General features: G+C 49.6%; 1 protein-coding gene across 1 annotated transcript; it reads right to left on the bottom strand.

Annotated features, from left to right (window-relative positions):
* Positions 1-200: 200 nt before the first annotated feature.
* LOC116950705 (uncharacterized) lies at positions 201-23,416 on the bottom strand. Its single transcript, XM_076073037.1, has 8 exons — positions 22,082-23,416; positions 16,530-16,698; positions 14,189-14,515; positions 13,119-13,229; positions 8,667-8,757; positions 5,699-5,874; positions 4,721-5,328; positions 201-4,147 (listed from the first exon to the last, which is right to left on the bottom strand). Exons 1-7 carry the CDS (start codon positions 22,192-22,194, stop codon positions 4,732-4,734), a joined length of 1,584 nt encoding a protein of 527 aa, XP_075929152.1. The 5' UTR covers positions 22,195-23,416; the 3' UTR covers positions 201-4,147; positions 4,721-4,731.
* Positions 23,417-23,534: the final 118 nt, after the last annotated feature.

Genomic DNA, 23,534 nt, shown 5'->3' with positions numbered 1-23,534 from the left:
CGTTACTACTACTACATACAGTGCATTGCCCATTCCTCCCGCGTCACCCGGCGCTGTTTTTTTTAAAGATTATTGGGGTTGAGGTGCCTGAGGCAGAGTCCTAAGAAGGGGGCTTTCTGTGATAAGGGAACGCAGTCACCGAGGGGAATGGATCCAGGCTGGGCCAGACGAGCGACACAAACACAACCAAGGCAACAAGCGAAAGTTCTAAAAGTGCACAATGTATTACAGTATTATATACAGGGCTGTTTGTGTCTTTTATTCGGTAAACATTACTAGACACGGTATAATTAGCCGTCCATTTAAGAAAACCAGTAAAACACAAACGAGTACTGTACTGAGAGAAAAAAACCAACCCGCATCACGTTAAACAACAAACTGGGCAAACCAGTCCATTAAATATGGCCTTCACATTTGCATTTGCAAATAACAATTTTGCTGTACAAAAAAAACCAACGGGACAACGTTACAATTCATGCACCGCGTAAGACAAAGCGAGGCTGGGCCAGGATTCAAAATCCACGTCATATTTCCCCCCCCCCCCCCCCCGTTTTGCGGACAAATAAAATAATTAACCAAACCGGCTGCCACCGTCCACATCGGGAGGGCACGCAACGAGATAAGCCGATTGGGGGGGGGGGGCGCTTCCCAACGAATTTCCATCGCAGGCAACGGTGCAGCAACACCCACGGCGCGAGCCATCAGTGGCATCACCCGCAACAAACGCCGCCTGCACTCTCTGAACCCGCCGTGGCCGCGCACAAAACGGCGGGGCTCGGCATATAAAACAAAGCCGGCTGCTCCGCGGCATTCCCCTACGGGGGGGGGGGGGGGGGGGTCTCGCAATGCCGCCGGTGGAAGGGCGAATTGCACCACAAATCCGAGCACTTAAATATTTAACGCTTCCGCGACCGCGTGCGCTGGCTGGGGCGGGCGCCGTCGCATCCCAACCCGAAGGAGGAAGCCGGTTCATTGACCCGCCGAATCGAGGGGGAGCGTCACCGCCGCCCCGCCACCGTCCCGCACCCCCCTCTGTAATTAATCCGCGGCGGGGATGTGCGTGGTCAGACGAGGTACGGATGCGAAGAGCTACCAAAGTCTGAATATTTGTTATCGTGCGCCGATCACCGAGTCCATCCGCGACGATCATCGCCCGCTCGTGAACCCCCACAAGACGTTGATCATTAATATTAAAAAAGGCAACGGAGCGATCGTTCAAAGCTCACATCGGGATTGGAACTGGTCCTAGCGGGGCAGAAATCACTCACACCGGGGGTAAAAGCACAGCTGCTACCCCGCACCCCCCCCCCCCCAATCACGTCCAGGAGATGCCGACATGAAGAGCACAAGAGGTCTGTGTGTTAAATGTTCGCCACTGAAACCAGAGTAAGCACAGCTAGTGGGGCTCTCACACGGTACTGCACGCGCCCGCACGTCGTCGGCAAGAGGCTTGCGTTATTGAAAACGAGCGGACAACAATTGAAAACAAGCAGCCGTGCCGAGCTCTTAGCAGCGTTACGAAACGAGCAGCAACACGCGCCATGTAAACGTCATTTGGAAATAGCGCCGCAGAGAAATGACTCACCCATACCAATGTAAAAAAAAAACTATGTTTCTCAGAATGTATTTATAGCTATGATTTGATGATGTGCAGTTCAGTGATAGGCATGCCAGACCACAGGAAGGGTTTCCTGCATACTAAGCATCGCAAATTGTTTCTGTGCGTACCAGTAAAGCTGCGATCAACTTATCAAGGAACATTGCAATAGCCCAGAACAGAAATGCCCTCTGCTCTATAAACACCAAGAGCCGAGCCTTATACAGAGGTCACAATTATCGCGAAAAAAATATTTAACGGCCATCCACGTGTCTACGTTTGTCTCATCATGTGCCCATAAAAAATGTAACACAATTCAGGATTTACACACAAACGCTTGCAGTACTGGAACAAACATAAACGAATATTCTCCTGTGTTTACCAAGTGTTAAATACGGTTTATGTCAATTTGGGGCCGACTTTGTGCACAGCGCTAATGACTGCCTGCAGATATGCTCAACCGCGACGATGACAGGCCTCGGATCGCCCGGTCACGAATATAACACGTGGTGTGCGTACCACTGCCACATCTAAGTGCACCGCACGGCCATTTAAACTTATGTACACAAACACATTTATACGCAACTTCAGTATTTACAGATTCACCACCTGCGCTCAAAAAAGCGCTGGCCGTTCACAAGCTTTAATTTACACCAAGCCGCTTCCGTTGTGCATAAAACGCAAAACGTTCACAAAACATGATCGACGGTATACAAATAAAGTACTTTGAAAACACCCACATCATATATATAGTCTCTATAGTATGCAACACGGAGGGTTCTGTATTTAAATACACAATTGCTATCGGTATGACGAGTATAATAAGTTCTTGGTCCATAGTATGCCACTCTTTTAACGAATTCCGTCAAGTACAAACGGATCATACTCTCTGGTTCTTTCGGTAAAGTCACGTAGCTAGAAAAAAATAATAATTTACAGATTATTATTGCACGTGTCTACGTTTGTTTCACGCGTCCGTCATCAGGTCATCAGGTGATGACGGAAACTGGTGTTGCGACCGAAACGTGTCCTTTCATTTGATTTTTCTACCTACGTTGACTTGACCGAAAGAACCAGAGAGTATGGATTCCTGCAGTCACGAAAACTTCAAATCAAGATACAAACGGATTGCGTTGCAAAGATCCCGATATAAAACATCATAATGTATAAGTGCCATTCAGCTACATCGGTCAGGAAGGTTCAGGCCTCAACGCCGCAACTGGCGAAGCAATGCGAGCGGCAGGAAAGGGGGCGGGCGGGGCGGTTTGTGAAGTTTGGAGCTGTGCTCTATTTTAACTCGAACAACACGGACAACTTTCGCCGTAACCTCCCGCTGCTCTTGTCCCCATGCGCGACGCCTCTCCGCTGCACCTAATCACCTTCCGTGCCGTCACATGCGCCCGTCAGAAGCGGAACGCACCGCTAATGCCCGGGCCATCGCTGTCAGTCCCTCTTAACGACAGCAACAAAAAAACGCCATCGACAATAACGGCGCGGCGACCGACCACGTGCGAGCCCCGGCTCGGCGACAGGACGCAGCCAGTACCCCGGCACGCACCAACGGGGCCCACCACGGCCGCTGGAGGCGGCGGCGGATGCGGCGCCCGGCGATGAATCTCGCGTTGTCGCGGCGCGAAAGCTGCGCCCGTTGGTTGCTAACGCCAGCGCTCTGCCGCCGCACGGGACGCTTTCAGCCGGCGAGGGCTTTACGCTGTGCTCCACTTGGGATAGATGCCAGGAGATAGTTATCTCCAGTTTTTTTTGTTGTTGTTGTGCTTAGCGGTTACGCAACCGATTCTCACAATGGCACGGTGTATTTTGGAACCCGCAGCGAATACGCAGAAACCTGGCGTGCAAATGCCTTCCTTATTTTCACCGACGATTGCCCGCAGACTCGCGAGGAGGGGAGGAGGTGCAACGCTACCTTTGAGGTTCACATAAAACTCTGAACAAGAGTCCAAAAAACCTAAATAGGATTCCACCCGCAGGATCATATCAACAAAATATTAACCATTTACACCCCCCTCCCCGCCGCTTCAACCCCCCACCCCCCCCCCCCCCCCCCAAAATGTGAGACATCAGGAGGTACCCAACATGAGTCATCAAGTAGGCGTGAAATAAAGCACAGGGGTCTTTTTTTAGATCCATATCCATTATGCCTGTCTGCCTGTCTGCCTGTCCGACACCTGTGCATTACCTGCGAGTGGCAGCATGCAGGTTGCAAACTGCAACGGCCTCCTGCATCTGTGGGTGGTGCAACTTTCTCTCCCTCTGTCTCCTGGTGCTGTGCCAGGCGCTAGGATTCCCCCCCCCCCCCCCCCCCGAGGGTTGGGTGGAAATCGCAGCATGCGCGCGAGTGGGCGCCTGCTGGTGTCGCGAAGGAACCCGGCGATTTTAGAGCAAATTGCCGACCAAAATGGGGGGGGGGGGGGGGGGGGGAGGGAAAGGGAGAAAATTGTCCTTTGTGTGTAAGTCGATGGCTTTTTCTCGCTTTCGCGTCTCTCCAGCCCCCCGCTCCATCGCCGCTTGGCGTGCGCCGAATTTCTCAGGCTGAAAAAGGGAGACAGGGGGGTGGGGCAGGGAGGAGAACAAATATAGACTTTAAGTACCGCTCACGCGAGCACCGCAATTGCCAGTTAATGCACAAGCTTCACACGCAACTCGTCTCCTCCGCAAAGAAAAATACAGGTGGTCACAAACTTGAGCACGAGGCACAAAGAGGTCAGCTCACCTCACTGTTAGAAACCTCAGAGCATCGCCGATTTATAAGAGCAGCAGCATTAAAAGTCGGTGGCCTCTCCGCATTCTCCATCGAACGTCACATCCTATTGTTGAAATGCGTGGGCTTTATGAATCGTGGTTATTATTACGTCAAAAGGAAGTCTCTAAACAAAGAGTGGAGATTTGTCATTCTCATTTAATATCTCATTCTCAAAACGGTCTACCTGCCCCCTAGCCCTCTCCGATGTATTTACAGAACACCTTTTGCCTTCTCAAATCGGGAGACTTGCAGTCATCGAAAATGGTGCAATTAGTGACCGCAACTTTCAACACAGCATTACCGCGATGAGAGCACACGTCTGCAATGAAAGGTGTCGGGCGACGCAATGACCGGACGCTCACCGGTGTCTTCCCTACGCCTTGGAGGCAGAATCCTTGCAGTTGTTGATCGACGGCGTGACCATGGCGGAGGTGAAGGTCACGGCAGGGAAGATGGCAGAAGACACGGAAGAAACGGCGGCGACTTGAGAAATGAGACACGGCGTGACGGGGACGATGATTTGATCTGCCCTGTGACCGGCGGCACCAGGGAGCGCGGAGGCGACCGTCAGGGTCTTGGCGATGGGCGCCAACGACAAGGAACCGCGGGAGGTGGCAGCGCCGGGGAGGCCCACGGGAGCCGCGACGGGCGCGGCGGCCGGCAGGACGGACAAACGTGGGAGAGTGGTGGGGACGGTGGCGCCCGCGGCTTTGCCCGTCCAGTTGCTGACGTTGACGACCGGGTGAGCGACCGATAAGACCACGGGGTAAGCGAACGTGGGGACGGCCAGAGCGCCGGCCGGCACGGCGGGAAGCGGGGCGGCGGCGACGGTGGCGGTGTTGACGGCCACGGTGTTGACGGCCACGGTGTTGACGGCCACGGTGTTGACGGCCACGGTGATGGCGGCGAACGAGTCGGCCACGAGCGCCCGCTCCAGGCGGCGCCGTGCCTGCTTCACCCGCTCCTCCTGCTGCCTGCCGTGCACAACATCGGGGGCGTAAAGTTACGTCGACGCCCCGTCGGCGAGACGCCACCGTGCCCGCCTTCAACCCACAAGGAAAGCGGTGAACGCTGGCGGCGGAGTGCATACATCGGGCTGGCAGCGCCATCTACAGGGCTCGCGTGTTCTCCGGGGAACCAGAGCGCCGCTCCGCAGGCAAATTGGATGAATCGATTAATAGTTTACCAAGCAATCAAAGTGAAACTTAGGAGCCTCATTAACAACAATGCCCTTAAGTAGCCGTAATTACGTTGTTGCAGGTTGAGCATCCCTGCCCACGGGCACCGCGCCCGAGCAACGCTACGCGGACGCAACGGTACAAGCCGCCGAGCGCTCTCACTCGCCTGATGTCGTCCTCCGTGACGACGAAGGGCCAGTGGTCAGGGTGGCCGGAGTGGCCGGGTGGGGCCGCGCCGACCTGCGAGGGCGGGCGCGCTGGCGCCGCGAGACGGCAGTAGCACAGCGAGTTGATCACGACCACGAGCAGCGAGTCCAGAGAAGAAGCAGAGCTCACGCCTGTCCACGCGCCGGCACACGGTAACAGCGGCCACCGCTTTGTCATTCAACTCGTTTTCGAACCGAGACGTCAGCGAGTTGCTGGATGGATCCCGTTCACCCGTGAATGCGCAAGCGGTTCAGCGTTGATTTTATTTAGAGGCGAGCGCTGTTGTTTTTATAGACGTTGTACTCACCGCAGAGAACCGTAGCGACACGATCACACTACATGATAGCTGGCGCCAAACTGTGCCACATGGCAATGTGGCAGCCTCGGTACCGATAAAGTTATTTTATTTAACAGTTTTCTTCCGGAACAGGAAGAAAAACTGAACGGGAAAGGGTTAAACAGCGATGACGTTTAGTCTGTCGATGCATGCTCGTAATTACGCTGAGAGACAAAGAACAACCTAATTGTCAGACATTAACAGGTTAATTGCGTAATTAACTGGAAATATGAAAATTGGGTGGGTTAGGGCAGGTCACGTCGATAGACGGGACGATGGCCGAAGGTCAAGAATGTTGGAGTAGAAGCCAAGGAACGGAATACGTCTGAGATTTATTTCTAAATGGAGCAATGAAATCAGCTCATGCAAGGTGCTGGGGTGATTATTACATTGAAATCCACGAGAGATGGCCACGGCTTAGGGGAACCTTAATTCAGCAGTGGATTGATCATGGCCAATGATGACAATGATGATGTTCAGTCATTGGTAACCGGGCTGAGACCATCAACTGACTGCGCTAAAATTTCGGCTTTGGGAATTAAATAAGAATCTGTTTGACTGTCACGCGACAAACATTAGTCTTGGAGGCGGAGAAGGTGGGTCACTGCTGCCTATTACTGCGTGGATCAAAGGTCACTGGAAGCGATCTCAGAATTAGTTCTGCAATATCCATGGGCCATGATATTTTCGAAGGGTTGCTTTGCTCCGCGAAGATTCCCAACAAATACTTTGTCTCATTACATTAGGCGCCGATAACATTGGGGAAAATTATATATTTTTGAATTCGCGGTAATGTCATCAATACTTCTGTGCCAGGCTAGGTGCACTCTGAGACCATGCGACATCGTAACGAGTTGCTCAGCTCCACGAGTTTCCAAACAAATACTTTGTCTCATTACATCGAAGCTGACAACATCGGGTTAAATTATTTCTTTATTTTTGTCAATTAGCAGTAATGTAATCAACACTTGTGTGCCAGGCTAGGTGCACTTTGAGACCATGTGACAAAGCAAAGGCTCACTGGCAGCTCGTGGGGACAGAGCAAGGTGTTACAGGTTAATTGACGTGGATGACTGGCGCATTCACTACACGCACCCACCCCCACCCACCGTGCCAACTCATTGCTGGAGGGCAGCTGCAACCAGCTGCTCACGAATGCTTTCCACGAGTTGCCCCCAGAGAGAGGCCAATCTTGTCCTAACTGGTACCAGCCATTAGCAACTCCATTTGGCTTCAGGTCCACACCGTCCCACATCGGCCCATTGCTACATATTCTTATAATTACTATTACAGTGGTTTACGCAGGAGGGCCTCAAAGAGTCTCAAGACTCATTGTCTTACTGCCATGTGTTCGCGGTACGGGAGGTGGGGGTGGTGAATGCTGCCAAGTGTAATCCCAAATGAGTCATTTTCAGGTGATGTTTCAGTCTTGGGATGTTTGGCCAAAACCAGTTATAATTTACAGTTTTATTGTTTTAGCCATGGGAGGAAGCTGGAGAACTCAGTAAGAAAGCCATTCAGGACAGAGGAAGAACATGCAAACTCCAGACAGAAAGGTGCCCGAGTTGGGAATCCATTGGCGCCACGGTGGCAGGAAGTCATGGGTTCGATCCCGACCCCGACGCCTGCTGTATATTTGGAGTTTGCATGTTCTCCCCGTGGTCACGTAGATTTTTCTCTGGGTCCTCCGGTTTTCCCCTCCACGGTTAGAATCAACGTGCATTTAGAGTATTTGGCTGCTATAAATTTCCACATAAGCTACTTCGCGTTGAGCTATCACTTGTGAAAGCCAGGTGACTTCTGAAAAAGAGCTATACAGCTCAGTGAGCCTTACCTGGTAACATAAATTGATATATATTTTCTAAAGAACCCAGGCCCCGATTCCTGTGAGGCATGATCGTTACCAGAGTGCCAACCTGCCGCCTTCATCCAGCCCCCTCTGTTCGTTAAAAAAATAAGCGACGCTTGGGCACGCGGTGGCTGGGCGTGCAGGCTCCATGACCCAACCAAGACATTCTCATTAGCTGTAAGAGTCCACTGATAAGCATATAAAAGTGGCAGGCACTTGCCATTCGATACTAAGTGACGATGACATCGCTGCTAAGTAGCGGTGATGTCACCATGTCGCATAGGTCAGAATTGCTGCACTTTGAGACCACATGCAGTGGCAAAGGCTTCCTGGCAGGTCACAGGACCCAGATGTTATTGATTAACGGGCTCGGGTGACTTGCAGATGCAATACCCACAGTGCCGACTGGGCCAACTTACCCGAGCACGCACAAAGATCCCCCGAGTATCCTACATAGGCTGTCAGGGCAAGAGCTGCGTAACGAGCACGCACGCAGCACGCACGCACACACGCGCGCAACTGTTGGCGTGTGTGTGCGTACGGAAGACCGGACGCTCGCGTGCATGGCGTGAGCGATCGAACGTGCGACCGAGATCGGTCACGAGTGTATACAATCACCCCGAGCGTGAGCGGCCACAGCAGGGGCGTTAATGGTATGTGTTCAAGAGCGCAAGACAAATTACCGGGGGGGGCTGCGATGGCGGTGATTTATGGACAACCCAAAGCGAGACCCCCACCTTGTATTAACCAGGGGTTGTGCACGGCATTGATGACCTCGCCGACGATGTCCACCGTGCTCTTCCCCTCCATCTGGCCGCCTTGAAACAGCTGCAGCACCAAAGTTCACGTCAACAGTTCAAGACGATCAATACCCATTCTATTAGGTGAGAACGTTGACGCACAAGGGCAACAAAATAAATGTGGCCTCCTCGGACAGGAGAGACACTTTCACGAATGATGAGTTGCCTGCTCGCTCAGCTCAGCCGCTAATAGGCGCAGGAGCAATATCCCTCCAGCCGCCGGGTGTCCCAATATTTTGTGTCGAGTGCCGCATTGAGCGATAAGCATAGAACTGCAGGCCACAAACATGGAACAAATGTGGAGATAGGAGACAGATGTATTTGGAACTGACGTCAGCGATAGAAGGGATTCTTTCAGCGAAATAAAAAAGTATCTTCTCTTGAAGGGCACCGGTAAATATTTAGATGTGAAAGCGTAAGAGCAACAGGTTCTGGCTTGCCGAGCTCATCCATAGGAGAAGGCCCTGGTAGGTATCACGCAGAGGTCTCGTGCACAGGCAGTGAGACAGCCCGCCACCAGCATTCACTCGGTGCGGATGACTGGGAGGTCGACCGTGTAGGGCAAGGTTATGTGTGTGTGTGTTTTACCTGACAATTTGTGTGTGTGTGTTTTACCTGACAATTTGTGTGTGTGTTATGTGTTTTACCTGAAAATGTGTGTGTGTGTGTGTTGTGTGTGTGTTTGATCTGACAATTTGTGTGTGTGTGTTTTACCTGACAATTTGTGTTTGTGTTTTACCTGACAATTTCTGTGTATGTGTGTTATGTGTGTGTGTTTTAACTGACAATTTCTGTGTGTGTGTTGTGTGTTTTTTACCTGACAATTTGGCAATGGAATTTACAACGCTTTTCTCCACAAAACAGGTTGGTAAACGCAAAAAAAACAGTTCACAAGACAGCCGGCCAATTCACCTTGGAGAACACAGGAGAGGTTTTAGAGCTATAAATAGAAATGTGAAAAAAATTAATGCAATTATCGTTGTGCTGGCACAAGCACATAAAGCGGTCCGACTGGTTCGCCCGGCAAACGTTCGAGACTAAAACTCTTCTGAAATACATTCTGACGTGACGACGACCCATTAGCACGTGAAGGAAACGTAACTAACCCCGTTCAAATCAATCTTGCTATTTGTGGTGATCACAAGATGAGCAATCGCCCATTTTCCAGAATCAAATTATTTCTGCGCTCATAAAACAACCCCACCCCCGCTCTGGCGTAGCGTCCTGCGACTTAGGCCTCGTTTTTACAGCGGCGTCTGGACTTGCGCTGCCTGCGATTCGATGGAATGTTACACGTAGCTTATTTCTCATCCACTCTCATTCACTGCATCCAAATCGAATGTATTTTAAATGATGTTTACATGTGTGTGTTAAGCAACAAGTACATTTTTGTCCTGGTTATTAATAGTAATATGATTTGGGTTTTTTTTATTTTCTCCCATCTTATGAAATATACAATTCTATCCAGCCTATTCATTGTCCGTTAATGATTCCTTCGGGGTGAAGAACATTGGTACCAGTTCGTGGGGAAGTCATCAGCGGTTGCCCTACAGAGAGACTCGCCACCGCCTCGAGCCGTCCCTCTCTCTCTCAACCCCCCCTCCACGCACTCTCAGCTCCAGCAACCAAAGCACGTCTGCTAAAGGGCCCAGTCAACCATCTCTCCAATCACTCATTCTCCTCTGCTGCCCCCAATGTCTGGAACTCCTTTCCCCCAGCCTTCTGTGCTGTCGACTGCCTGCCCCCAGGCTCAAGACCTGCGCTTCACCTCGGCCTATGACTGCCTCTACAACAGTCGAAGGACCGTTTCTGTACAGCAACTTTAGGTGCGGTCACATTTGGATGCCAAATAAATCTTAATTGTGTTGCATTGCAAGTTGGCCACACATCCCAATAAAAGACCCTCCCGAAGAGCAGTCTTGGGATTCACTGAGGCTGAATCTGGCTAATAAAGGGTATTAATAATATAGCCAATGTCGTAACTGTTTTCAAAACCCCTTGAACCTGTGGTTAAATGACTCATAGGTCAGTTATTTCTTGCTCAAATAATCATTAAGATTCCACGTTCCTACAGTAAGGGAAAAAAGTATTTGATGCCCTGCTGATTTTGTACGTTTGCCCACTGACAAAGAAATGATCAGTCTATAATTTTAATGGTAGGTTTATTTGAACAGTGAGAGACAGAATAACAACAAAAAAATCCAGAAAAACGCACGTCAAAAATGTTATAAATTGATTTGCATTTTAATGAGGGAAATCAGTATTTGACCCCCTCTCAATCAGAAAGATTTCTGGCTCCCAGGTGTCTTTTATACAGGTAACGAGCTGAGATTAGGAGCACACTCTTAAAGGGAGTGCTCATAATCTCAGCTTATTACCTGTATAAAAGACACCTCTCCACAGAAGCAATCAATCAATCAGATTTCAAACTCTCTACCATGGCCAAAACCAAAGAGCTCTCCAAGGATGTCAGGGACAAGATTGTAGACCTACACAAAGCTGGAATGGGTTACAGGACCATTGCCAAGCAGCTTGGTGAGAAGGTGACAACAGTTGGCGCGATTATTCGCACATGGAAGAAACACAAAAGAACTGTCAATCTCCCTCGGCCTGGGGCTCCATGCAAGATCTCACCTCGTGGAGTTGCAATGATCATGAGAACGGTGAGGAATCAGCCCAGAACTACACGGGAGGATCTTGTCAATGATCTCAAGGCAGCTGGGACCATAGTCACCAAGAAAATAATTGTTAACACACTACGCCGTGAAGGACTGAAATCCTGCAGCACCCGCAAGGTCCCCCTGCTCAAGAAAGCACATATACATGCCCGTCTGAAGTTTGCCAATGAACATCTGAATGATTCAGAGGACAACTGGGTGAAAGTGTTGTGGTCAGATGAGACTAAAATGGAGCGCTTTGGCATCAACTCAACTCGCCGTGTTTGGAGGAGGAGGAATGCTGCCTATGAGCCCCAGAACACCATCCCCACCGTCAAACATGGAGGTGGAAACATTATGCTTTGGGGGTGTTTTTCTGCTAAGGGGATAGAACAACTTCATCACATCAAAGGGACGATTGACGGGGCCATGTACCGTCAAATCTTGGGTGAGAACCTCCTTCCCTCAGCCAGGGCATTGAAAATGGGTCGTGGATGGGTATTCCAGCATGACAATGACCCAAAACACAGGGCCAAGGCAACAAAGGAGTGGCTCAAGAAGAAGCACATTAAGGTCCTGGAGTGGCCTAGCCAGTCTGCAGACCTTAATTCCATAGAAAATCTGTGGAGGGAGCTGAAGGTTCGAGTTGCCAAACGTCAGCCTCGAAACCTTAATGACTTGGAGAAGATTTGCAAAGAGGAGTGGGACGAAATCCCTCCTGAGATGTGTGCAAACCTGGTGGCCAACTACAAGAAACGTCTGACCTGTGATTGCCAACAAGGGTTTTGCCACCAAGTACCAAGTCATGTTTTGCAGAGGGGTCAAATACGTATTTCCCTCATTAAAATGCAAATCAATTTATAACATTTTTGACATGCGTTTTTCTGGATTTTTGTTGTTGTTATTCTCTCACTGTTCAAATAAACCTACCATTAAAATTATAGACTGATCATTTATTTGTCAGTGGGCAAACGTACAAAATCAGCAGGGGATCAAATACTTTTTCCCTCACTGTATGACAGGGGGGCGAGTCCATCCAAAGGACAACCACTATAAGAGGTTTTTGTTGGGTTAGATCGCGTAAATATATAAATGTGTCGTTAATGCACATTCATATTGTATGCTGAATCAGTAATACCCCCCCCCAAACTTTGAGCGCAGAAGCGTGTGGTCACCACATCTACGCCTCTACATAAGGAACAAAACAGTTAAGACTTCACAAATCTGGCTGTCGCCTGATGAAGCTAGTTGTAATCACTGGCGAAACGTCGTACTCAGATTGTAAATGTTCTGGCTTGGCTCTCCAATACACCGGTGTGCTGTACTAGTATACTACATTATACACTACACTATACACGAGTGCTGTACTAGTGGCGGATTGGCACGTTCTGTTCACGTGACAACCCTTACTAGTTGGCTGTCGGGTGGTGGCGGGTTTTAACGACACATTTAGATATTTACGCGATCTAACCCAAAAAAAACCCTCTATTATGGATGACATTGGTCGCGAAAGCCTACGTGTTAAAAAGGACAACCACTGTTGACTTCTCTACAAATCGGTACAAATTTTATCGACCCCGGAAAGATGACGGGCCGAGTCAGCCCCCCGCAAGCAGGATGTGAACTCGCAAACCTCCGACTGCGAGCCTCCCACTCCACCGCCAAGCGACGCTAGCGGTGCGTAACAGCGAACACAAAAGGGCCCCCCCCCCCTCTCCTCCACCCACCCCACCTGTTTGATCTTGTCCAGGATGGGCACCTCCTTGAACACGATGATGCGGGCGAGCCTGGGCTGCACGAAGAACCTGGTGAACACCTGATAGGGCTGCTTCACCACCTCCTTCTGTATGCAACGAGACCACCACGATGTCATAACCCCAGCTGCCGAACGAACTTGTGCCAGCAAAGGGGAGATCGGGGGCGCTCGGTGAGCCCTGAGGATCCAACGCACGACGCCCCCCAACCGCGGGGCACTACAGGGCCCATTGCCTATTTCACGACTCTCACTCTACCTCTCTGGACTATCTATGTGCTCTGCAGAAGGGCCATTGACCGAAGTCACCTATTATATATACAGTAAAACCTTGGATTGTGAGTAACTTGGTGTGTGAGTGTTATGCAATACGAGTAGTACGTATACACGCTTTGTCTGCCGAGCGTCACGTGATCACAACTGATATACGAACGCTTTGGATTACAAACTGGTTTCCGAAACGAATTATGCTCGCAATCCAAGGTTTCACTGTATATAGTTTTTTTAAGGCCACAGTGTCATTGACGAATGTGTTCATTAATTCATTGTTATCTGTGCTTGTGCACCACTGCCGACACAGCTTCACCAAATAATTTGTATAAAGTCAGTCGCGTTCAAGCGAGTGTAAAGGAATGTAAGATTGACGTTCATCACCTTCTTCAACTGTTAATTCGTTCACATTCATTGGTCTGCCTCAGGCCGCCGCAGGCTGTAGTCACGCTACTAAATTATTCCAGTCCGCGTCTTCATACAGACTTGTTAATTTCGTCTCGTCAAAAGTCGATCGTGCTCCGGTCTCTGGTTGGCAGTAATCGTGGTCATCATCGCGCTTGGTCATTTTCATCCACTCACAGTCATCATCGACCAAATTAAAACACTGCTTTGACAAGTATTTTTGCTGTTAATTAATTCACAAAATTTACACTGGGGGGGGGGGGGGGGGCGAGGGGGGGGGGTGCAGTCATGACGAGACTGCACTTTGAGAAGCGATGCTCTGTCAAAGCACTGCCACAGCAGAAAACTGAAAGTTACAGACAGGGAGATCTTACCTTCACGGCCAAACCTGACTGCGAGTTGGTGTGTTGAGCGCCATGCTCCGTCTTCCTCAACTCGGCTGCAGCAGTTGTGTGTGTCTTGGTAGAGGTATATTTCCGGATGGAGTTTTTCTGTCCGGTGGGAGTGCGTTTGATGGCGGGCTTCTGCTTGGCGGGGGGTGTGCGCTTGGCGTGTGCGTGTTTGACGGCGTGCGCGTGTTTGACGGCGTGTGCGTGTTTGACGGCGTGTGCGCGTTTGACGGCGGGCGCGCGTTTGATGGGGGAGCTGGGCTTTTGGGCCGGAACCGGCTTGGTGGGTGAGTCAATAACTTTTAACTTCTTCTGCAAAGAAAACAAAAAATAAGTATTATTATTATTATTATTTTAACACCCAGCATCATTTTCAGAAGCGCAAATTGGTAGCAGGGACAGGTTATTGCTGGACTGTAAAAAAAAAAAAATTGCAAGAGCAGAGAGGTCAAGTTTAGGTTTCAAAGTTGGTGATTTAGACATGGGTCATGTGTCTCTGTTATTGCACAGGTCTGAGAGCCGTACTTGAAGAAGGAAACCAGAAAACGAGCTTCCTGTCTGTACAGGTTCACGCGGAGGATACTGGGAATCCATGAAAGGCTTGGGGGCAAGCAGCTTGGAAGTTCAGAACATAACAGGGCCAGCGAGAGTAGTAGATGTAGTCAGGAGGAGGTTGTGACGGGTGGGTACAGAACCGTGGATATTTCTGCACTGCCCTCTAATGCCCACAACGCGTACTACACCTATTGTTGGGTTCGGAGGACACCAATCAACTATCTAGGTTAAGCCCTGCTTAGAATCTGAGGTCTGATGGGATCGGGAGCATTACATGTCATCTGGTCACAGAGTGAAACAGCATCATCATCAGGATCCATGGGCAGAACCGTGAAGATGAAGAAGCAAAATCGTATGCGTGAAGATATAAACCAATTTCTAAACAGAGCAAAACACATGTCATGGCAATGGGCGACTTCACACCAATGGTAGGTGAAAGGTGCAGAGAAAAGCAGATCATTGGTGAAATTTGGTAGTGGAGTGAAAAGCGACACAGGAAAATGTCTACTAGGTTCCGTCGTTGCCAGCAGGGAAATTAAAATCATCAGCACCTTTTTTATAGAGACAAGTCTCGAAAATGAACATGCAGGAGCAAAAACAGAAAGAGTCCTAATTAAATGTAACACGTGTTGGCTATCGTGATCAATATTACGATTCGTAATGGATTTTTGGATCAGCGTGAGTAAAATAACAATGTGTGTCGTAGACTCTCCTCCACCCGACACAGCCAAATAGGTAACGTTGAAAACAATGAGATTGTTAAATGTTGCGGATCGCCTACAATGGCCTATAATGGCTCTTCTTCATAGCACACAGAGAGGCCAGACAGATGTAGTGAATGATAGTTGGAAACTGCACTATACACCATGGGGCCCTGATAAAATATATTTTTTAAATGTTGAAAGTTAATTGTGGCATCAATACGACTGCGAAAACCTCCTCTTTGAAAGATAAACGTTTAAAAAAATATGTTGAACTTTATGAGCAATGACAGACCCATTAGCCTCTTATCACACTTATATAAACTGCTCACAAAAGCCACAGAGAACTGAATAAGTCAATTTAGTGAGCAACCATACAGGACAACTGCCGCTGACCTCCCCACAAAGTGGTACTCATTTTGACACCAGGAGGATGACGAGCTGAGTCAAACCCCCCTACGATAATTTTATTTTTTATTGAACAAGAGCCGGCTACAGAGCGTGAGCGGTAAGGGGGGGGGGAGAGGTACAAATATTCTGCGGATGAAAGCCCGAGGCCAGGTGCTCACGGGCAGGAGGGAAGGAGGTTGGGCTCTCTGCCCTACTCACGAAGGGACAATGATCGGGAGCATGGTATATTTAGGGAGGGAAAGGCGAGGAAAGGGGGGGGGAGGAGGAGGGACCCCTACGAGGATTTTAACTCACGACCTTCCGACTGTGAGTCGCTCACTCCACCACTGAGCCACCGGGCCAGTGTGCAAATTACACAATGGGATCAACAAGTTACCTCCTGCTGGCAATTATAAATCATTGATTCGGAAGGATTTCCAGATACAAACACTGGTTCCAATATCACCGGTCAACATCCCAAAGCGGGGCTCCTCCTGAACATGTACTGTTATGTTTAGTTTCATAACGTGTCGTTCATGCAATTTGTTTCTCATAATCGAGGAGCAATCACAGACAACCTGGAAGGCAGCAGCAGTCCGGTGGTGAGCCAGCACTACCAATAATAGCCCAAGCTCTGCAGTCCTCTATATATACAAGATGAACTCTTGCTGCACACACACCGGTTGCTTGTGCTTGGCATCCGGCGTGAGAGGGCGCTTTCTGTAGTTGGGGCTGTTGTGCCAGGGTCCCGTCATCGTCCCTGTGCGAAAGTTGAAGTTGGAGAGGTCCATGACCTTTTCCGTCGCCTCCACGAGCTTCAGCTTGCTGCGGAATCGCTCCCCCGTGGGGCTGCGGGCCACGGGGAGGAGACGCAGAAACGGACAACGCGCGATTATTTAGATCATGATCTTGATTTAAAGCTTTCGTGACTGCAGTAATTCATATTCTTAGTTTTTTTCGGTAAAGTCACGTTGAAGGGAAACAACAAATTAATAAAATATATATAAAACAATAAAAAAAATCTCACGACGTTTCGACCATAACTCAAACGGTCGTCTTCAGGTGTGTTGGTTTGCATAAATTTATTTTTAAACGGTGCATTTGATAAACCATTTCAGGTCTTAATTGATTGCTCACGCTTACAGTGGCTTTCAGACAGCATACATTATAAAAAATGTCGTCTCCCCCCTCCTCTTTTCAGAATATAGATGGACTAGTCCTAAATAAACTGCCAAATCGTTGCGCGTGGCGCTAACGTTTTTGTAAATAAATAAATGCACCGTTTAAAAATAAATGTATGCAAACCAACACACCTGAAGACGACCGTTTGAGTTATGGTCGAAACGTCCTGAGAATTGTTTATTGTTTTATATATATTTTATTATTTTGTTGTTTCCCTTCAACGTGACTTTACCGAAAAAACTAAGTATATATATCATGATCGTTAACTAATTGGGGACGAGGTGATTTGTCTCTTTTTTAATACCACCCATTATTGTATTGTCAGGGGTGGAGCGGTGGCGCCGTGGTTCACGCACTAGACTGACTAGATATCGGTGAAAAAGTGCTTCATAGCTCATCGGATTTCTCCAGGATGAATAAAGATTTTGATTCTGAGACCTGGGGTCAGTCTGTTCACAAACTGGTACAATAATCATCTGAAACCTATTGTGATGTTTCTGTAAGTTAACTTTGCTATGAACAGTTTGTTTAATATGTGCGAGCTAACTTTTCTTCCAGGAAAATGTATTTAATTTTATATTGTATCTTTTTAAGCTCTGCTTTTTTACTTACTTTGTAAGGTGTTTTTTGTTTGCTTTCCTTTCTATTTGCGTCATTGATGCGCTTTTGTTTTTATGTTACCATTGCGAGAGTCATTTTGGGGACCCAGGTCGCTCTTGAAAATGAGACTGTCCTGGTCTCTTGAATTCTCATGTGGTTAAACAATATCACATTTTCATGATCTCCCACATCCGTATATCACGACTGCAATTAAAAAACTAAGGACCAAATTCAAATCTGGACGATCCCCTTTCATTTGATATTTTTGTTTGTCAAAAACAATTTTTGTTACATTAACGGAGAAATTGCAACAGAATTGTGTTTTGACTGCCTCACCGTCACGTGAATCTGGCCCGATATCCAAGTCGTAACTTGACCATGGTTAATTTGGGGTTATCAAGACAATTATTAGCAATAGGTGAAATTAATAGCCTCGTGACAAAAGCACGTGGAATACGCCCAATCTTGGAAGCTAAGCTTGCTTGAGCCTGCAAGCATGTACGGGCGCCACGGTGGCAAAATGTTAACTATATCTCCTAATATAGAGGTCGTAGGTTTGATCCCGACCCTGATGCCTGTATATTTCTAATTTCCATGTTCTCCCCGTGGTCGAGTACTATACATTTCCCCATAAGCCACTTTGTTGAGCTATCATTTGTGACCAGGTGACTTCTGAAAAAGAGCTATATAGCTCAATGGGCCTTACCTGATACATTTTTTTGAATTGTAAGTGCTTAAATGGGTGATCACAATGCATAAAACACGATCTTTTTTTATAAACTGTAACTTATGTTCTCCACAATGCAACAGTTTGTCATATATCTACGGGACTCTTTTTGCCAGTATCAAGAATAGCCTTTACCCTTTCCTTTCCAAAAATAATAGACTTTACCCTTTCCTTTCCAGAAAGGGTAAAGCCTATTATTCTTTCATCAGGCTGTCATATATAGTTGTGGGGATACATGGTGCTTCTTTTCTCTCCGCCTTCACCAACCCGCCCTGACCAGCGTGATGGAACGTGGTCAAATAAAGCTGGCCACCAGCACGGGGTGGCGAGGACCTCATCCAGCAGGGGATTGACATAAGTGGCCAAAAACATTAAGACAATGACTTTTACATTTAACGTGACTGATGTTGACCGTAAAACATCCCTCATACAAGCCTCGATAAAATACATAATGCACGCTTTTATTGGTCTTCTACTCATCGCAAAACGTTGTATAAAACTGAAAGCAGCCTGCCAATGAGTGCTGCCAACACGCAACGGGGCGATTTAAACACCTAATATTTGTGCGCTTGTCAAACGAGTGCCAACAGCAGGAGCGTAAAATGTTCAGAACACATTATGCCACTGTCTCTTCGATCGTGTCTTTTGCCATCAAATTTTAAAACCCAAACTATATGCATTTCTGCTGCATTGGCCTTATTTAGAACCGACCGTTCTCAGGGAGCTTGTAAAGTAATACAGTGATGTGTACACCACACAGCCCCATGGCAAACCGGCTGCGTGTTTGTGCACGGCATCGCGACGTGGTTGGCACGGCAGGGCGGTGCGACAAAATCCATAGCTGCTTCTGTACTTCAATGCCTCCACACGTCGATGCTCCAGACCCTGACTGAAAGGGATCGGGAGAACTTCATCCAGCAGTTGACACAAGCTAAGGGGTTGCACGTGGGAAAAAGGTTCACACGCACTCCAGCACGCCTGTCTCCATGTACTCCCTCCTTTCTCCTCTCTGTGGACCCTGTCCACTCAGGGTTAGGTGGTGGTGAGGGGCAAGTGATCTACCTCAGTGTTCTTCACTGTCAGGGGTGGGGGGGGGGGGCACTTTCGCCGATAAGACGTCATCGGTGTGAGCGCCACCATGCATGTGAAACCTTTGGGGGGTTTGACAGCAGCAGCACGATGATGATGATGGGGGGTGTGTTCACATCTGTGTATTGTCGGGGGCCGCAAGTCAGGGGTGGCACTAAAGGCCAACAGGGGTGGCACTAAAGGCCAACAGGGGTGGCACTAAAGGCCAACAGGGGTCGCACTAAAGGCCAACAGGGGTGGCACTAAAGGCCAACAGGGGTGGCACTAAAGGCCAACAGGGGTCGCACTAAAGGCCAACAGGGGTGGCACTAATGGCCAACAGGGGTCGCACTAAAGGCCAACAGGGGTCGCACTAAAGGCCAACAGGGGTCGCACTAAAGGCCAACAGGGGTCGCACTAAAGGCCAACAGGGGTCGCACTAAAGGCCAACAGGGGTCGCACTAAAGGCCAACAGGGGTCGCACTAAAGGCCAACAGGGGTCGCACTAAAGGCCAACAGGGGTCGCACTAAAGGCCAACAGGGGTCGCACTAAAGGCCAACAGGGGTCGCACTAAAGGCCAACAGGGGTCGCACTAAAGGCCAACAGGGGCCGCCAGTGGCCCGCGGCCCTTGCGATGAAGAAGAACCTTGCTATGCGGTCATGAAGAGTTGTTCAATGGAACTGGTAGATTCTTCTGGTCCCTGATGCCAAAGTGACATCACCAAAGCATTGGTTACTAGGCCCACGAGAACCTCAATACTGATGGAGAAAAAAATACGAAAAACTGGTGAACACTCGTGAATATGAACACTCATGACAACGAGATGGTACACGCCAGCCTACGTTTGAATTTCGGAGACATTTTGACGACAGCGAGGAGAATCACAGTCTTTGTCAGTCGCTCGTGTTTAAACCCGTCGCGACTGTGACATATTTTAGCCTGATGAAGACTAATCTAAACGTCTCATTTATGGAATTATAGGCTGACGTGCCACAACCTGTTGTCACGAGTGATGAATGAACGGATCAATGTGAAGTGATGGATTAACTGATGACCGATTAAGTAAATGAACAAATTGTAGTACAGTGATCCATTTCTTCACAACAGTTAACCGAGTATATAGAAATCAATGGATCCATATCTCAGAGGAGTGTTAAAAGATGTTATACGTGTGTTGAGATTGATGGGAGACTTGCAGAGGCTTGTAAATAAAATGTTTTTAATTTGAGTTGGGTATCTAAAATGGACCACCCTACATATCAATAGATCAAATCTTCCGTGAACTGATGCGAGCTGATGATGAAGAAACTGCTGCGTGGAGGCTAACAGCGAGAAGCAGCCATAGGTGGGGTGCTGACCCCGTGACCCTGATCCCCTTGACCGTGATCCTCCATGACCTTGAACCCAATGACCCAGATTCCCCTGTGACCCCTCTCCAATGCCGCTGATCCATCATGACCCTCACAGTCCCATCACCCCGAGCCCCATGACTCCCGATTTCCCACGGCCCTGACCCCGTATCTGGCGAGTTGAGTTCTCGGCCCCTCCTATGGAAGTGTCTCTCGGCGTGAGACGGCGCCACCACCGAGGGGCGGCTTCACTCGGCGCCCGCTTGGGGCATCGCGACCGCGGCTCCGTGCTGGGTGGGTGCGTGGGGTGGTGGTGGTGGTGAACTCTGGCGACTCGGCATTCAGTTGCGCCACATTCCACAATCAAATCATAGTTCCATAGTTCCATTTATTTTGGGTATAGCCCTGTGAGCCATTCGGCTCTTGAATCGGGTGCAACCGCAACAAACAAAAAACATGAACAAGAAAAACATCTTAAAGTGACCATGGTGTGACTGTGCAAACAGAAAATCCAGGAAAAAACATCAAAATATTCCTGAAATAGCACCGTGTACACCACCAACGCTGTGTGCAAAAATCCCAGTGGGATGCAAGTCAAATAACAACAAGACAACTAAGATTAAGGCCATCAGTCTAACTCCGTACCACAATAAACAAAAACATGGCCAAAAACATTCACGGCTCGTTTTGTCAATCCACTGCTGGATGAGGGGGGGCTTCCCCACGCCGTGCGGGCAATGGGCGGGGGTTTATTTGACCAAACTTCAGCACGGCCGGTCAGCAGTGCTGGGTTGAAGGCGGAAAGACATCGGCCCGGTGGAAGCTCCCAAGCACAGCGAGTGGACCTGACGACGACATCCTCGTCGCCGCCGCAGCTGCTGCTGCCTCCTTGCTACCCGTGGCCTCGCTCACCCAAGCCCCGAGCGACCCCTGGGCCCGGCTCCCTCAGAGAGCTTCACAATCGCCGCCCGCCCCAAAAATTTGTTTAAAAAAACACCCCCCCAACATTTTGTTGTTGTTGTTGTCAAAAACGCCTCCAGGCCGCCTCCATTGCCCAGCGCGGACTAGGCGCAGCCCTCTCGCCAACTGGCCGAGGGAACGTCCGGGCCCGGCTCGCGTCCGGGCCCGGCTCGCGTTCCCCACCGCCGGGGAGCGATGTCCGAGCGCGCCGCCGCCGCCTCACGACGACGGCGGCGGCGACTTTCGAGGGCCGGGGTTGAAAGCCGTGCGTCGCCTTCCTCACGCCCGGCTCTTTCCCCTCCCCTTTCAACGCCCGCCCGGCTGACTGCGCGAGGCGGCCGCACCTGTAGTAGTAGACGTCCGTCTTGCCGGCCGAGGCGCCCGACTTGCGGTACACCTCCTCGCGCGTCCATCCCGGCCCGAGCGCCGCGCACTCCGCCAGCTCCTTCGCCTTCATGGCCGCGGCGCCGCGGCTGCCTCCGGGAGTCTTCGTCGCGGACCCTCCACGCCGCCGTCGCCGCCATCAGGCGGCGCCTCATTGGCCGGAGCGCGGATTAGCGGGGCGAGGCACCGCGGCGAATGTCACCACTGTCTGTCTCGCGCGTGTGGCCGTCAGCACCACGCTTCGCTATCAACTCCCGTGACCACCCAAGGGTTGTCGCTCACGGCCGATTTATCTGGACCGGCACTGGGCCTCCCACTAGGTCGACTCGGCCTCGAATGAGTGGCTGGTGCGTTTGCGTAAACGTCGCCACTGGGGAGACAAAGGCGGTCGTGCGTGGTGCTCGCTAACACCATTTGCCCCTGCAGTCTACACGGGGATCTTTGAATGTTTACACGCTTGCTTGTAAGTCACTGTTGTTGTTGTGTCCTCAAATCTTGTAACTCAATTTTAACCTACTTCCCAATGTCGTATCGACTGCAAACTTGGTATACTTATGTCATACCGATGACAATACTATATTCTATCATTAAAACATATATTTTTAAACATTATTTTTTATATGTTCCGTTTCGGCTTCGGTCTAATTGTCCACAGTAAACTCACGTTGGCTGTAATTGGCCACGGTCCCTTACGTCGTGGCAAGCTTCGGGGCCACTTCCTGGAGTCGTGGAGTTCTTACATTACTAGCACGGTACATTTCATTAAAGCGTGGTTTTACAAAAGTATTTTTAAATATTACTTATTCTGTGTAGTGGTTGGCACAATAGGGGGCACAGGTGGTGCATCGGCCAGACATGGTCAGTCGACCCCCGTGGCACCTGCTGAGCCTCGACGTGCACCTAGCCTGGCACAAACACCGTGGTGACTTCACCGCCACTCAGCTGTTGTTGTTGTTGCTGTGTAGCGCGCTGCGCTGACAAACCTGGCGACCCGAGTTCGATTCCCGCTCACGGTCAACACCGGTGACGATTATTTGAACCGGCCCTGGGCCTCCCCTAGGTCGACTCAGCCTCGAACGAGTACCTGGTGCGGTGTGTAGTAAACACCGCCACTGGGGAGACAAAGGCGGCCGGGCGTGGTGCTGGCCAGCCACCCCCTTCGTGTTCCGAGCCGGCCTTGATAACAGCACTTGCCCCATCAGTCTGTTAAGGCTACACGGGGGAACTTTGTCTTTAGTTTTTTTTGTACGGGCACCACACTCACGAACGCCCGCACTCACGAACCCGGCTTCCATGGAAATTAAAACATAAACGCCTTTAAAAAATGTTTTTTTTAAACAGCGGTTTTTTAACTCTTGGTTCTTTCGGTAAAGTCACGTAGAAGGGAAACAATATATATATAAAAATATATAT

The sequence above is a fragment of the Petromyzon marinus genome, chromosome 40, assembly GCF_048934315.1.
Source record: "Petromyzon marinus isolate PM22_M1 ecotype Great Lakes invasive population chromosome 40, UKy_Petmar_22M1.pri1.0, whole genome shotgun sequence".
In the NCBI taxonomy this organism is placed as follows: domain Eukaryota; kingdom Metazoa; phylum Chordata; class Hyperoartia; order Petromyzontiformes; family Petromyzontidae; genus Petromyzon; species Petromyzon marinus.
The sequence above is the reverse complement of the archived record's forward strand: the minus strand, read 5'-3'. Positions and strand labels throughout refer to the sequence as shown.

Bases quoted from the DNA above. Each gene is read 5' to 3' on its own strand.
- LOC116950705 (XM_076073037.1), bottom strand. From the start codon at position 22,194: ATGAAGGCGAAGGAGCTGGCGGAGTGCGCGGCGCTCGGGCCGGGATGG. The intron at 16,699-22,081 runs GTGCGGCCGCCT...CGTGGCCCGCAG, and splicing joins ACGGACGTCTACTACTACAG to CCCCACGGGGGAGCGATTCC. The intron at 5,875-8,666 runs GTGGGGGTCTCG...GCGCGTGGACAG, and splicing joins CAACCCCTGGTTAATACAAG to GCGTGAGCTCTGCTTCTTCT.